Here is a 13,212-nt window from a genome sequence, read left to right as displayed (position 1 = left end):
GGCGGGGATGGGGAGGAGGGGATGGGGAGGCGCCCTTTCCTTCGTTCGGGTGGCAGCGCCAACACTACCAGAGGGGCACGTACTTCGATGGTAGCGGTGGGAGCGGGCAAATAAATAGAAGGCGAAGGTGGGAGCTTTGGGGCTTTAACCTGGGGAAAAACCTACGCCCAGCATCTATCGATCTGCAGACTTCGGCAAGGGGTCAAAGCCGGGCGGATGCTGAGTACTGCGGTCTGAAACTCAGCAGCAGGCTGCGAAGTGGACCCCGGGCTCCGGGCCGGGGCGGCAGTCGGCCCAGCAGGCATCCCACTGCATTCGTCTGTCAGAAACGGAAGAAAGCAAACCCTTTTAGCTTTGGCAGTTAATTTTGGTGCTTCTGAACGTGCAAAATGCCTCCCACCCTTCACTCCGTCCATCCTGCACCTCCCCTCCTCCCCGTAGCTGGGAGGTTAATGGTTGAAAGGCTGGATGCCATCGGGGAAACGGAAGGATCGTGCCCAGGGAAGAGAATTAATTTGGGCCCGGACTGCGGCAGGAAGGCAATTTCGGGAGAGAGGGCTTGGAGAAGGCCCGGTGCCTACACACACCGCACAGGCTGCCGCGGCTCCGGAACCACCGAACCCAGCGCTCTTGCTCTCGGCGCTCAATTATCTTCCCCAGGAGGCGCGGGACCGTGAGGAGCATCTTCCCTGAAAACCCTCATGCAGAACACCATGGATCCCTTTTCTACCGAGGACATAGTGCTTAGACAGAATGCCGCGATTGCTGGATGAGATCGCAGAGGCCCTTGAAGCTTCCAGCCCAAATATCTCCCTAGCTGACGCTATGCCCAAGACCTCGGGGAGTCCGGAGCGAAAGCGTCCTTTGATTGATAAGTCTTTGGGCAACAGCTGCCAGTCAACCCCCACAGCCTAAGGAAGATGCCGTACTTGCTCGGCCTCATTGTGCTGAAGCGCGAATTTTAGCTGCGGGCAGGTTTCTGCTCCCTCCACAACTCGCTTCCAGTAGGTTCCAAGCTGCCTGCCTTTGCAACGGACAGAGAGACTCACACAGTTGGGCGGGGGTTTCTCCAAGCAGGAGGGAGGTGTCCTCAAAGGAACCTGAAGGTGTTGGGTCCAGGGAAGGGAACCAATAGAAAATGAGCACTTTGGAGTCTGTGTTGGCCGTTTTACATTTTGTTATCTTTTATCTTGTATCTAAATATTAGCAACCTCTGCTAATATTTTTTATTTATTACTTTATGTTCACATTTCTTACCTCTTGGCTTCCTCTGACAAAGCTCGTCAAGTTGGGAGCACAGGTATGACCATTCCCATTGAGAGATAAGGAAATAGAAACCTTGAGGAGTGACTTGTCCAAGGTCACCAAACCATTTTGTGGTGGGATCAATACTATTTACACTCGTTTTTAGGTCTTATTATTGTTTAGTTTTCTTATCAGATTTTGACAGCCTCCCCGCATCCTCCCTGTGACTGTACATTTGTGGAAATGTAGAAACAAGTCTCTCTTCTTCCTGTCAAAGGTTTTTGAAATGGCAATGAGACCTGGCATTATTTGAACTGTAGGTGGGGAGAAACTGGTATCTCTTGCAGATGCATCTATACCATTAAAAATCATTTTAAATGATATATGTAATATAACCACACACATCTTTGCACCCCCCAAATGGAGAATAGGTGTTTGGTTTTTTTTTAGTACAAACAGAATATTCTCAAAACTTAACTAGATCACAAATAAAGATCCACCCTTTTCTTTTTTCTTTTTCATTTATTTTTTTAAGCTTTTTATTTTGCATTGGTGTATAGCCAGTTCGGAGAAGGCAATGGCACCCCACTCCAGTACACTTGCCTGGAAAATCCCATGGATGGAGGAGCCTGGTGGGCTGTAGTCCATGGGGTCACTGAGTCGGACACAACTGAGCGACTTCACTTTCTCTTTTCACTTTCATGCGCTGGAGAAGGAAATGGCAACCCACTGCAGGGTTCTTGCCTGGAGAATCCCAGGGACAGGGGAGCCTGGTGTGTGGCCATCTATGGGGTCGCACAGAGTCGGAGACGACTGAAGTGACTTAGCATAGCATAGCATTGCCAGTTAACATTGTTGTGATAATTTCAGGTGAACAACAAAGAGACATACATGTACATGTATCCATTCTCCCCCAATCTCCTCTCCTATTCAAGCTGCCATGTAACAATGAGCAGAGTTTCATGTGCTATACAATAGGTCCTTGCTGGTCAATTCATTGTCAACACTGTTTTTTCTAGATGGACACATTTTAAGTGGCAGAAATTATAAATAGCACATTTCCCCTTGATTGATAGAGCACAATTAAAAATTTAAGAATGTAAAAAAAAAAATTTAAGAATGTGTTAAACCTAGATTAAAGGGAAGCACAAATGGGAAACTACAAACTCTTTAGAAACAGAAGAAAGCAAAAATCCTACATAAAATCAGGAGAGTATAAAAAAGCTATACAATCTTCAATGTATTTATTGCAAAACAACATACAAACCACGAAACTTAGAAGAAATTGCAAAAAATTATGTTAATTCATTGAAAATAAAAATAGAAATTAATAAAATGGAAAAATAAAAAGCAAGGCAAATTGATCAAAAAAAGAAAAAACTTTTATTGAAAAGATAAAGAAAAAATCAAGAAACAAAAATACAAGCCTTATTAAAAAAAGAAAGATGGTATACAACCACAGGTGAGTAGGATATTAAAAACAAAATAACAGACAATGTTTTTTGCCCTCAAGGAGGAGCCTCCCTTTGTGCTGATAACTAGAAATTGTGAAGTAACAAATGGTTAAGTTGTACCACAGCTTATGGAAAGTGGAATAAGGTTTGAAGAAGTAGGCAAAATTGTTTAGCATGTAATAGTGTAAGAATATAAAGTAATTCTAATTGTATCAATTGAATTTTGAACCAGGCCTTTCATCATGATTATCATAAAGCAGTTGTTGAATAACTGAAGAACACATGTGTGCTAGAGTAGAAAACTTTATAAAGTACTAAAAGTTAAAAGACTCTATGCCTTCCAGGTTACCTGGGAGGTTTGAGGACAAAAATTACAGGGAAGGGAATAGGATCACTTTGTAAAAGCTGTATTTATGACCCAGAAAGATTATTTGGAAATGATCTCTGGAGTTCAGAACACCAGGAAGGAGAAAGGGCTTGATGTGAGAATGCATTGAAAATAACCAGCTGTCAGGTATCCAGCCTTGTACACATCTGCTGAGGATGGTCTTACCTCTAGGGAACCAAAATTAACAGCCTGAGATGTGAGTTTTCCCAAGCTCCAAACCTGCCCAGGGTGGTGTGGTAGAAAGAGTATGCACTTTGGGGCAAAGTCTGGGTTCTATTTAACAGCTTTTCTACTAAGAAACTGTGGTGGTGGTAGTTTAGTCCCTAAGCCATGTCCAGCTCTTTGTGACCCCGTGGATTGTAAGCTGCCATGCTCCCCTGTCCTTGGGATTTTCCAGGCAAGAATACTGGATTGGGTTGCCATGCCCTTCTCCAGGGGATCAGGAAGATCCAAGGATCTAACGTGGGTCTCCTGCATTGGAGCAGATTCTGTACAGTCTGAGCCACCAGGGAAGCCCAAGAAACTCTGTAGTCCGAGACAAATTGTCTAATATTTCTAAATTTTATTTTTCTTATCTATGATGTGCAAATTATATTGCCTCCATGGGGTTCTTTTGAAAAATTAAAAGAGCCTGTGTTTATAAAGTACTTGTATAGTTCTCTATTTTCCCTACTCCCTGTTCACCCCCTCTCCCCTGTGCTGACACCTTCCCCCTTCTCTAAACATCATCTTTCAGGATATTCTCTTCTGTCCATTGACATGTTTCCTATTTTGTCAATAGGACTCTACCTTCCTTCCCTTCCTTTCAGTGACCTAGGTACCTCCTCTATGACTCCTCAGCAATCAGGAATCCAAACATCATGATTGAGTACCTTTGGAATCTAAATCTGAATCTAAAAATAACTCACCCTTCTCTTATAAGATGGATGGCAAAAGCAGGATTGCCCTTCCTCCCTCCCTTCCTTCCTTCTTAATTAATGTATATTTTGAGTTCCTATGTGGCTATACTCTAGCAACATGAGTGTCATTGTGCCAACTCACTGATTACAGTTTAACAGAGATGCAGTGCTTCAGTTGAAGTCTTTAATGGAAAGATTCTGACATTTAGCCATTCCTAGATTTAATATTAGGATAAAGATCATAATAAGAATCAGTAGTTTGTTCTAAATATTGGAAAAGCAGTATTTCATTAAGGTACTAATTGCCTGTCCCATTAATCATCAACAAACATATGAGATATATCATAATAGGCACAATTATGACCTTAAAAGGCTATTCTTAGCAATAAAGATACCCTAAGAGAACAATACAGAAATTCCCAGAGCAGCAGTGAGATCAATTTAACTGAAGATTTTCTGAAGCATCTATTCTTAAGCAGCATCAAACACTGTCTTTTCATACAATGTCCAGGGTATAACTGCATCAATGTGGATAAGACAGAGAAGACAATGAAAAGTCAAAGGAACTGAGAGAAAATAATAGGGCTCCAACCAGCTATATCAGCAGCAAGTATCTCCTTTTAGCTATTAACTCTTGTTCTCTTCTATTGATCTTATTATCAGGAGGGGGAAAAGAAAAAAAAAAGTAACATATATTTAAAAGCAAGAACAGAAGTTTGAAGCAAATTTTATTTACTCCCTTCTGGTTTGCTTTTATGGTGTGGAAATTAACCCTTCCTTATTTCTTTTAAACCTTGTAAATTAGCACCACTTATTTTTATTGTTGTATGACAAAAAAAAGTTGCCTGCCATTTTAGTAAACAATATTGCACCCCATCAGTCACGGGAGTCTGCCTATTGGTGTGCCCTGAGGGGAATTTAGGATGGAGAAAAACAGGATACTGGCTCTAGATAATTAAGATGCATAATAAAGAAATAATTTCAATGACTACAGACTCTTGCATCTTCCTGTGGGTAGAAAAGCACTAGAATCCTTAACTTGAGATGTGTGCTTTTGTTTGTTGTTTGTGATTAACAGTAATCTTTTGATGTTCTACTACTTTTTCCCCTCCACAGCAAAAACTCATAAATGGAGACTCCTCTCTTACCTCTTAGGCTTCCCTGGTGGCTCAGACAGTAAAGCATCTGCCTGCAATGTGGGAGATATGGGTTAGACCCCTGGGTCAGGAAGATCCCCTGGAGAAGGAAATGGCAACCCACTCCAGTATTCTTGCCTGGAAAATCCCATGGGTAGAGGAGCCTGGTAGACTATAGTCGATGGGAACACAAAGAGTCAGACAGGACTGAGCGACTTCACGTTCACTTTCACTCTTTGGAACAATTCCAAGGAACTGTCTGAGAGGTTGCCCTCCCAGGCAATAGTCCTCAATAAGGTCACCAAATATATCATAGCTTGCAACTTTTAGGTTGTGTGTTTCTTGTTTTTATTTTTATTTTTCAGTTGACAGTGGAATACTCTCCCAGAGCAGAACTCTTCATAACACTCAATAGATTTATAAAGGTATTTGAAGGGATTGTCATATGTTAATGAATCTTACATATTTTATTTTTTAACTTTTTATTTTGTATTGAGGTATAGCCAATTAACAATGTTGTGATAGTTTTAGGTGAACAACGAGGGGAATCAGCCATACGTATACATGTATCTAGTCTCCTCCAAACTCCCCTCCCATCCAGGCTGCCACATGATGTTGAGTGGAGTTCCATGTGCTATATAGTAGGTCTTTGTTGGTTATGTATTTTACATATAGCAGTGTTTTTAGTCTTCACTGAGTTACCAACTAGCTATACACTTTTGGCTAACCCAGCTAACTAACTTCTCCAGAACCATATCACAATTAATCAAGTACTTGAATAGATTATTGGAATACATTAATCAACTAAAGGAACCAATCTCCAATTATCTGCTAGCTAGTACAAAGTCCCTTTTCTAATTTTTATATTTATTCTTTTTTTTTTTCAGAATAAGTAGATAATTCTGTTTTCCTGTAAAATGGAAAACATTTTTTCCCCCTCTTCTGCCTATGTTGATATAAAAATGCACCTGATAGCCCTCATTACTATCAATTCTTTTGTTTCAGTTTTCCTTTATCAACATTTTATTTTCTTCATTAATTAGGACTGTTAGGTTAAAAACAAATAAAACAGGGAAGTTGTATGACTGGAGTCTTTGACCTGTCTGCAAAACTTCAAAAGAGTAGTAATGATAATAATGACTATCATTTATTGAGCTGCTATCAAGGTTTTCCTTAATCATCTGTTTTTCTTGCTACAAATTTGCAAGGTAGCTTTTATTTCATTTTTATAGACAATAAACCAAGAATCAGGGAGGTGGTAACTTTCCTAAGGTGATGCAATTATAAGACTTGGATGCCAAAGCCTGGCTTTTTAACCCTATACTCTTAGTTCACTTTATACAATTTCTCCATGATTTCTCAAATGTCTTTTTTTCCTGATACTTTTCTCAAAGAAAGTGGCTGTGTTGTGCTGTGTGTTAAGAGAACCAATGTTGGAGCCAAGCCTCCCATGTTTAAATCCCAACTTGACCACTTAACTTTTGTGAACAAGGCCAGCTAACTTAAATCTCTCTAAAGCCTCAGTTTCCTTATCTGCCATAAAGGATAATAACCATATTGAATTATTTAAGTTAATATACAGAAACCATGTAGAAAAATAAATGTCCCATAAGTGTTCATTACTACTGTTCAGAGAATTCAATGAGATTATAACTCAGTATCTGGCCCTTAGACAACACTTAATACAATAATTTCATTTTTAAAAGTATTTTATTTTAATAACATATATAGTTTTAAGCTACTCTTTCAGGAATATGATTAGGTTCTTCCTTCCTTCCTTCCTTTCATCGCTCCCTTTCCCTTTGTAACTATCATTCCCTATCTTTTGTTCCTCCCTTTTTGTGCCGATAACTAGGACTTACTCAACTCTACTATTGACAAACCATTTTTTTTTTCCAGAGAGACCCATTGTTTACCCTAATGTGTCAGACCAACATAAATATACTTTAACTCAGTATCACATATTCAGGGACAGAGCTATTTATTTCCCTCATCTTTTTAAAAGACTTTTGCTAAAACAGTAGTTGATAAAAAAATAAGAATGTTCAGGTTTTAAAAGGAAAAATTAGCTTAAATGTGAAAACTTTCTATTTTATGAGTAAGAAAAGTTGATTGAATACAATAATGACAGAACTCTCAGTATCTGAAAAACAGATTTGTCTAATGTGGCTGTGTTAGGGTTCTCCAAGAAGCACAACCAATTATCTATTAATCTGTCAAGACATTTAGTTTAAGGAATTGGCTTATTCAGGATTCTGGAGGCCGAGGAGTCCCCATATCTAAGGCTGGCAAACTGGAGACCCAGGAGAACCGATGGTGTAAATTCCAGTCCAAAAGCTGGCAAGCTTGGGACTCAAAAAGAGTTGATTTTTTTTTAATTGGGGGATAATTGCTTTACAATTCTGTGTCGGCTTCTGAATCAGCCATAAATATACACGTGTCCCCTCTCTCTTGAACCTCCTCCCCACTCCCCACCCCATCCCATCCATCTAGATTGTCACATAGTACTGTGTTGAGCTCCCTGTGTTATACAGCAACTTCCCACTAGCTAGCTATTTTACATATGGTAATGTATATGTTTCACTGCTACTCTCTCAATTCAGCCCCGACCCCTTGTCTAGCTGTGTCCAAAGTCTGTTCTCTATGTCTGCATCCCTCTTCCTGTCCTGCAAATAAGTTCATCAGTGCCATTTTTCTAGATTCAGCATCCCACTACTGGGCATACACCCTAAGAGCTGATTTTTTAGTTCAGGTCTGAAGACAGGAAAAGATCGACCTGCAGCTCAAGCTGTCAGGCAGGAAGAGTTTTACCTCTTACTCAGCTTTTTTGTTCTATTGGTCCTCAACTGATTAGATGAAGCCTCAAAAGAATCTGCAATAGAGAGGGCAATCTGCTTTACTTAAGTCTACAGATTCTAAGGTTAATCTCACCTAGAAACACCCTCACAGACAAACTCATATTAATAATAAATGTTTGAGTAAATTTCTGGGCATCCTATGGTCCAGTCAAGTAGATACATAAAATTGATCATCACAGTGGCCAAGAATTTTGATTGATCCAACCACTGCTTTTGACTTTGACATAAGACTGCATCTTTTCCAGAATAAGCATAGTTCACCCATCCTTTGCTAAGGGATTTATTGCTTCTTTCAAGGCTTTTGATTTGATTTCTCTTCTTATATTTAATTAATTGAGTAAGACTCTTTAGCTATAATGAATAACTGTGTAATAAGAAAGTGAAGAATCTTATACCATCATTGCCTGCTCCCTGTTGAGTGAGTTGTCTGCCATCTTCAACAAAACCTCTTTCTCTGACTCTTATGCACTATGAAAATTCACAGCTGTTCTAGTATCTTGACATTTTTCTGTGGAGAATTTGACATTCATTGTAAAGTTATTTTTAATGACTGTCAAGTTAAACTTAGGGGCCAGGGATAAAAAGAACAAATCCAGAGTGAAAATAAAACACAAGAAAATAAGGCAACAAGAAAATGCATATATCAAGAGTAAACAACAGGAAAAGAAGCTTATGGAAACACAACGGCAACTGAAAATTAAGCCATGGTCCTTTTTGGTTCATCTGCCCCAGTTTTTAATATCTGATCTGTGACCTGTAGTTGAAATTTGTATGATATTTTTTTGGAGGACATCAGGGAAATTTAGTGGAGCCTCTCACAAACCATGTATTAATCACCTAAGAAATTCTTCCCAGCAGGTCTAGACTTTTAAATATCAGGCAGACACAGCATGCATCTGTGTAAATTAAAACAGAATCCCACCAAACTAGCCATTGAAAGTTTATATTGACTTCCTCATCTTTTTATTTTTTAAATGGCTGTTGCTTTCTTCTGTTATATGTATATTTTTAAAAAACAGCATTGTGATATAAGTCGCATACCATTTAAGTCACTCATTTATAAGATGAACTTCAGTGGTTTTTAGTGAGTTCACAGAGCTGTGCAACCATCATTACTAATTCCAGAATATTTTCATGACCCCAAGAAGAAATTTCATATTTTTTAATCATTACCTCCAACCCTAGGCAACTACTACTTAGCTTTCTGACTCTATGGTTTGCCTATTCTGGACATTTCATGTAAGTGGAATCACGCATTTAGTGGTCTTTTGTGACTGGTTTCTTTTATTTGGCATAACATTTTTAAGGTTCATTCATCTTGTACCATTTATCAATTTTCCATTCATTTTTATTTCTGAATAACATTCTATTGTGTGACTATACCGTGTTTTATTTATCCATTCATCATTTGATGGGCATTTGTGTTGTTTCTACTTTGGGAGTATTATGAACATTTGTGTACATACTTTTGGTAGAGGTATATTTTTATTTCTTTTGTGTATAAACCTAGGAATGGAATGGCTGGGTCATGAGGTAACTCTAACTTTCCGAAGTACCACAAAACTATTTCCTAAGTTGGGTGCACAATTTTACGTTCCCACTAGTAATGTATGAGGGTTCCAGTTTTTTTTCACATCCTGGTCAACACTTGCTATTGTTTGTCTTTGTGATTTTAGCCATTCTGGTGTGTGTGTGAAATGATAGTTCATTGTGATTTTGATTTGCATTTCCTTAATGAATCGTTATACTAAGCAATTTTTCATAAATGTATTCACTATTTGTACATCTTTAGACACATGCATATTCAAGTTTTTGTTAGTTTTTAAAAATTGGTTGTTTAATTGGATCTTTTATTGTTGAGTTGTAAAGAGATTTTCTACATATTTTGGGTACAAGTCCTTTGCCAGTATACCATTTGAAAACATTTTCTTCCATCCTGTCACTTGTCTTTTCGCTTTCTTGATGGTGTTCTTTGAAGCATAAATGGTTTTTAGTAATCTGATGAAGTCTAATTTGTCTTTTTTTCTTTGATCTGTTGTTCTTTTGGTGCTGAAGGTAAGAAAACATTGCTTAGCCAAGGTAATGAAGATTTCCTCTTATGTTTTCTTCTGGGATTTTTAGAATTTTAGATTTTACATTTAGGTGTATGACCCATTTTGAGTTAATTTTTGTGCTGAGTGTGAGGTAAGTATCCAAATTCATTCATTTGCATGTGGATGTCAAGCTGTCCCAACACCATTTCATTGAAAAGACTACTTTTCTGCATTAAATTTTCTTAGCACCCTTGCCAAATAAGTGTCCATTTGTATGGACTGAATGTTTGTGTCCCCCAAGGGACTTCCCTGATGATCCAGTGATTAAGAATCTCCCTTCCAATGCAGGGGATGTGGGTTCAATCCCTGGTCAGGAAACTAAGATCCCACATGCCACAGGACAATTGAGCCCATGCACCACAACTGGAGAGAAGCCCATGCACCGCAACGGAGATATTGCATGCCACAACAAAGACCCAACACAGCCATAAATAAATTCATAAATATTTTTAAAAAATATGAATGTTTATGTTCCACAACATTCATATTTTGAAATCTAATCCCCAGTGTGGTGGTAGTTGGAATTAAGAACTTTAGGAACTGCTTAGGTAAAGAGGGTGGAATCCTCATGAATGGGGTGAGTGCACTTGTAAGAAGCAGCCAGAAAGCTAAATAGCTAATTTTTCACCCCATGAGAACACAGTAAGAAGTCAGAAGTCTGCAGCTTGGAAGAGAGTGCTTTCAAGAGCTCAACCATAATAATACACTAATCTTGGATTTCAGCCTCCAGAATAGTGAGAAATAAATTTCTATTGTTTGTAAGCCTCCTAGTTTAATTTTTATTATGGCAGATAATGTAAGAGATTATTTTTGGAGACTCAATTCTATTCCTCTAGTAGCCTTTTGCCATATCATACTGTTTTGATTACTGTAGGTTTACTATAAGTTTTAAAATTGGAAAATGTTGGTTTTCCAGTTTTTTTCTCCTCTTTTAAGATTGTTTTGACTATTCTGGATCCCTTGCATTTTCATATGAATTTTAGAAGCAGTTGTCAATTTATTTGAAAAAGGCAGCTAAAATTTGATAGGAATTTATATCTCTTTATACAGATTGAATCTACAGATCAATTTGGGGAGTATGCCATCTTAACAATATTAAATCTTCTGATCTATGAACATGAACTGTCTTTCCATTTCTGTAGTAGATTTTTGATTTTTTTCCAAAAATGTCTTGTAATTTTCAGTTTACAAGTCTTATACTTCTTTTATTAAACTCTTATTCTAAGCCCCAAATTTGAATAAAGATTAGTGATGTTCAGGAATTATGTCTTGGTTAATCCAGTATCCTGCTTACCTGGTTTAGTGTCCTGAATTGTGGTTATTGATCCCTGTGCTTATTGAAGTAAATTGAGAAAATACATTTTATACTTACAGAAAGTTTACAGTATTTTTCATTTTTATTGCAGCATCCCTTTAAGAAAACAGAACAAGTATTGACCTATTTAATAAGAAAGTTAACTGATGGATATATAAAGGCCAAGAAGTTTAATTGGCATGACCAAAGATACTCAGTCCATGTCAAATATAAAATTAGAACACAAACATTTTTCCCAATGTTGTATTAATTCTGAAAGCTTTTAGCCTAAGAAGCATATTGAGAAATTCAGGGTAAAATGGGGGATGGCACTAAGTGATTTCTATTGAATTACATTAAAAATGTATACTGTCATATTATCCAGCTTCTTTAGGGCTAAAATAAGTGTTTCACTCTGGGGATGTATTTCTTGAACTTTTAAGTTAGCAAAGTGTTTGTAAAAATGCTTACAGTTATTTTTATGCCACATTTCAGTGATTTGTAGCCAATGTGAGGTTACAAGAAATTTGACTTAATAAAAGTTAAGGTGTAACTGTCAACAGATAGAGTTAAAGATGTGGCAAACCTTGTAGACTCTCTCTTCTACTTTACAAGTTGACACCTCCTATAATGGTCTCTGATTCAGGCTTTAGATTTGAACATCCAGTTAAGCATTCAGTCGAGCAACTGATAACGAAGCTTGTGATGGGATGAAACAGGTAATTAAGAGACTGAAAGGAGAGCAGCATGTGGGTGTCTAGCATTTATAGGGAGTGCTTACCAACCAGGAGGACATTGTCAAGTTTAGGCAAATGGACCAAGAGAAGAGTACTAGCCTTGACTACAAGATACTGATGACACAACTCTCATTAGAAAGGGAAAAGGAGGCCTACTGGACATTTCTTGATGATGAGAACAGGAGGTGCAATAAGAGAAATGCCTGTTATCAAGAGTATCAGACATTATGGCCGAGAAGAAACTAGTGACTGCTGCTTTTCAGGTCAGAACTGGATGGATATGATGGCTGCCTGGACCCCAAGTGAAGAAATTTTAATTATAAATAGTTAAAAAAAATTGGCTTTTTACTCTAGGAAGTATTCCTTGAGGTAACCAGGTGAAAATAATAGGGTTTTTGTTCTCTGTAGGAAAATTTGGTAGGGGAAGGTTTCTGAAATAAAAGTTAAACACAAAAGAACTTGAAGAAGAAAATGTGAGTTGAGTTGTTCTTTACCATATACATGTTACCTATCAATTGTTTAAGGGGCAAATCAATGAATATAAAGGAAAGGTAAACACTTAATCTGCCTGTTCAGTTCAGTCCCTCAGTTGTGTCTGACTCTTTGCCACCCTATGGACTGAAGCACAACAGGTTTCCCTGTCCGTCACCAACTCCCGGCACTTACTCAAACTCATGTCCATCGCATTAGTGATGCCATCCAACCATCTCATCTTCTGTCATCTCTTTCTCCTCCCACCTTCAATCTCTCCCAGCATCTGGGTATTTTCAAATGAGTCAGTCCTTTGCATCAGGTGGCCAAAGTATTAGAGTTTCAGCTTCAACATCAGTCCTTCTGATATATATTCAGGACTGATTTCCTTTAGGATGGACAGGTTGGATCTCCTTGCAGTCCAAGAGTCTTCTCCAACACCACAGTTCAAAAGCATCAATTCTTCAGTGCTCAGCTTTCTTTATAGTCCAACTCTCACATCAATACATGACCACTGGAAAAACCATAACCTTGACTAGACGGACCTTTGTTGGCAAAGTAATGTCTTTGCTTTTTAATATGCTGTCTAGGTTGGGCATAGCTTTTCTTCTAAGGAGTAAGCGTCTTTTAATTTCAT

The 13,212-nt window shown here is 38.2% G+C and overlaps 1 protein-coding gene across 1 annotated transcript in view; it reads right to left on the bottom strand.

Annotated features, from left to right (window-relative positions):
* Nucleotides 1-911: 911 nt before the first annotated feature.
* Nucleotides 912-13,212, bottom strand: part of LOC104988539 — a 33,033-nt gene continuing 20,732 nt past the window's right edge. Inside the window, exon 4 of the mRNA XM_010839898.1 lies at nt 912-1,100. Coding sequence (XP_010838200.1) covers nt 912-1,100 — 189 coding nt within the window. The remainder of the gene's footprint in view (nt 1,101-13,212) is intronic.

The sequence above is a fragment of the Bison bison genome, unplaced genomic scaffold (genome assembly GCF_000754665.1).
Source record: "Bison bison bison isolate TAMUID 2011002044 unplaced genomic scaffold, Bison_UMD1.0 scf7180017864135, whole genome shotgun sequence".
Classification (NCBI taxonomy): domain Eukaryota; kingdom Metazoa; phylum Chordata; class Mammalia; order Artiodactyla; family Bovidae; genus Bison; species Bison bison.
The sequence above is the reverse complement of the archived record's forward strand: the minus strand, read 5'-3'. Positions and strand labels throughout refer to the sequence as shown.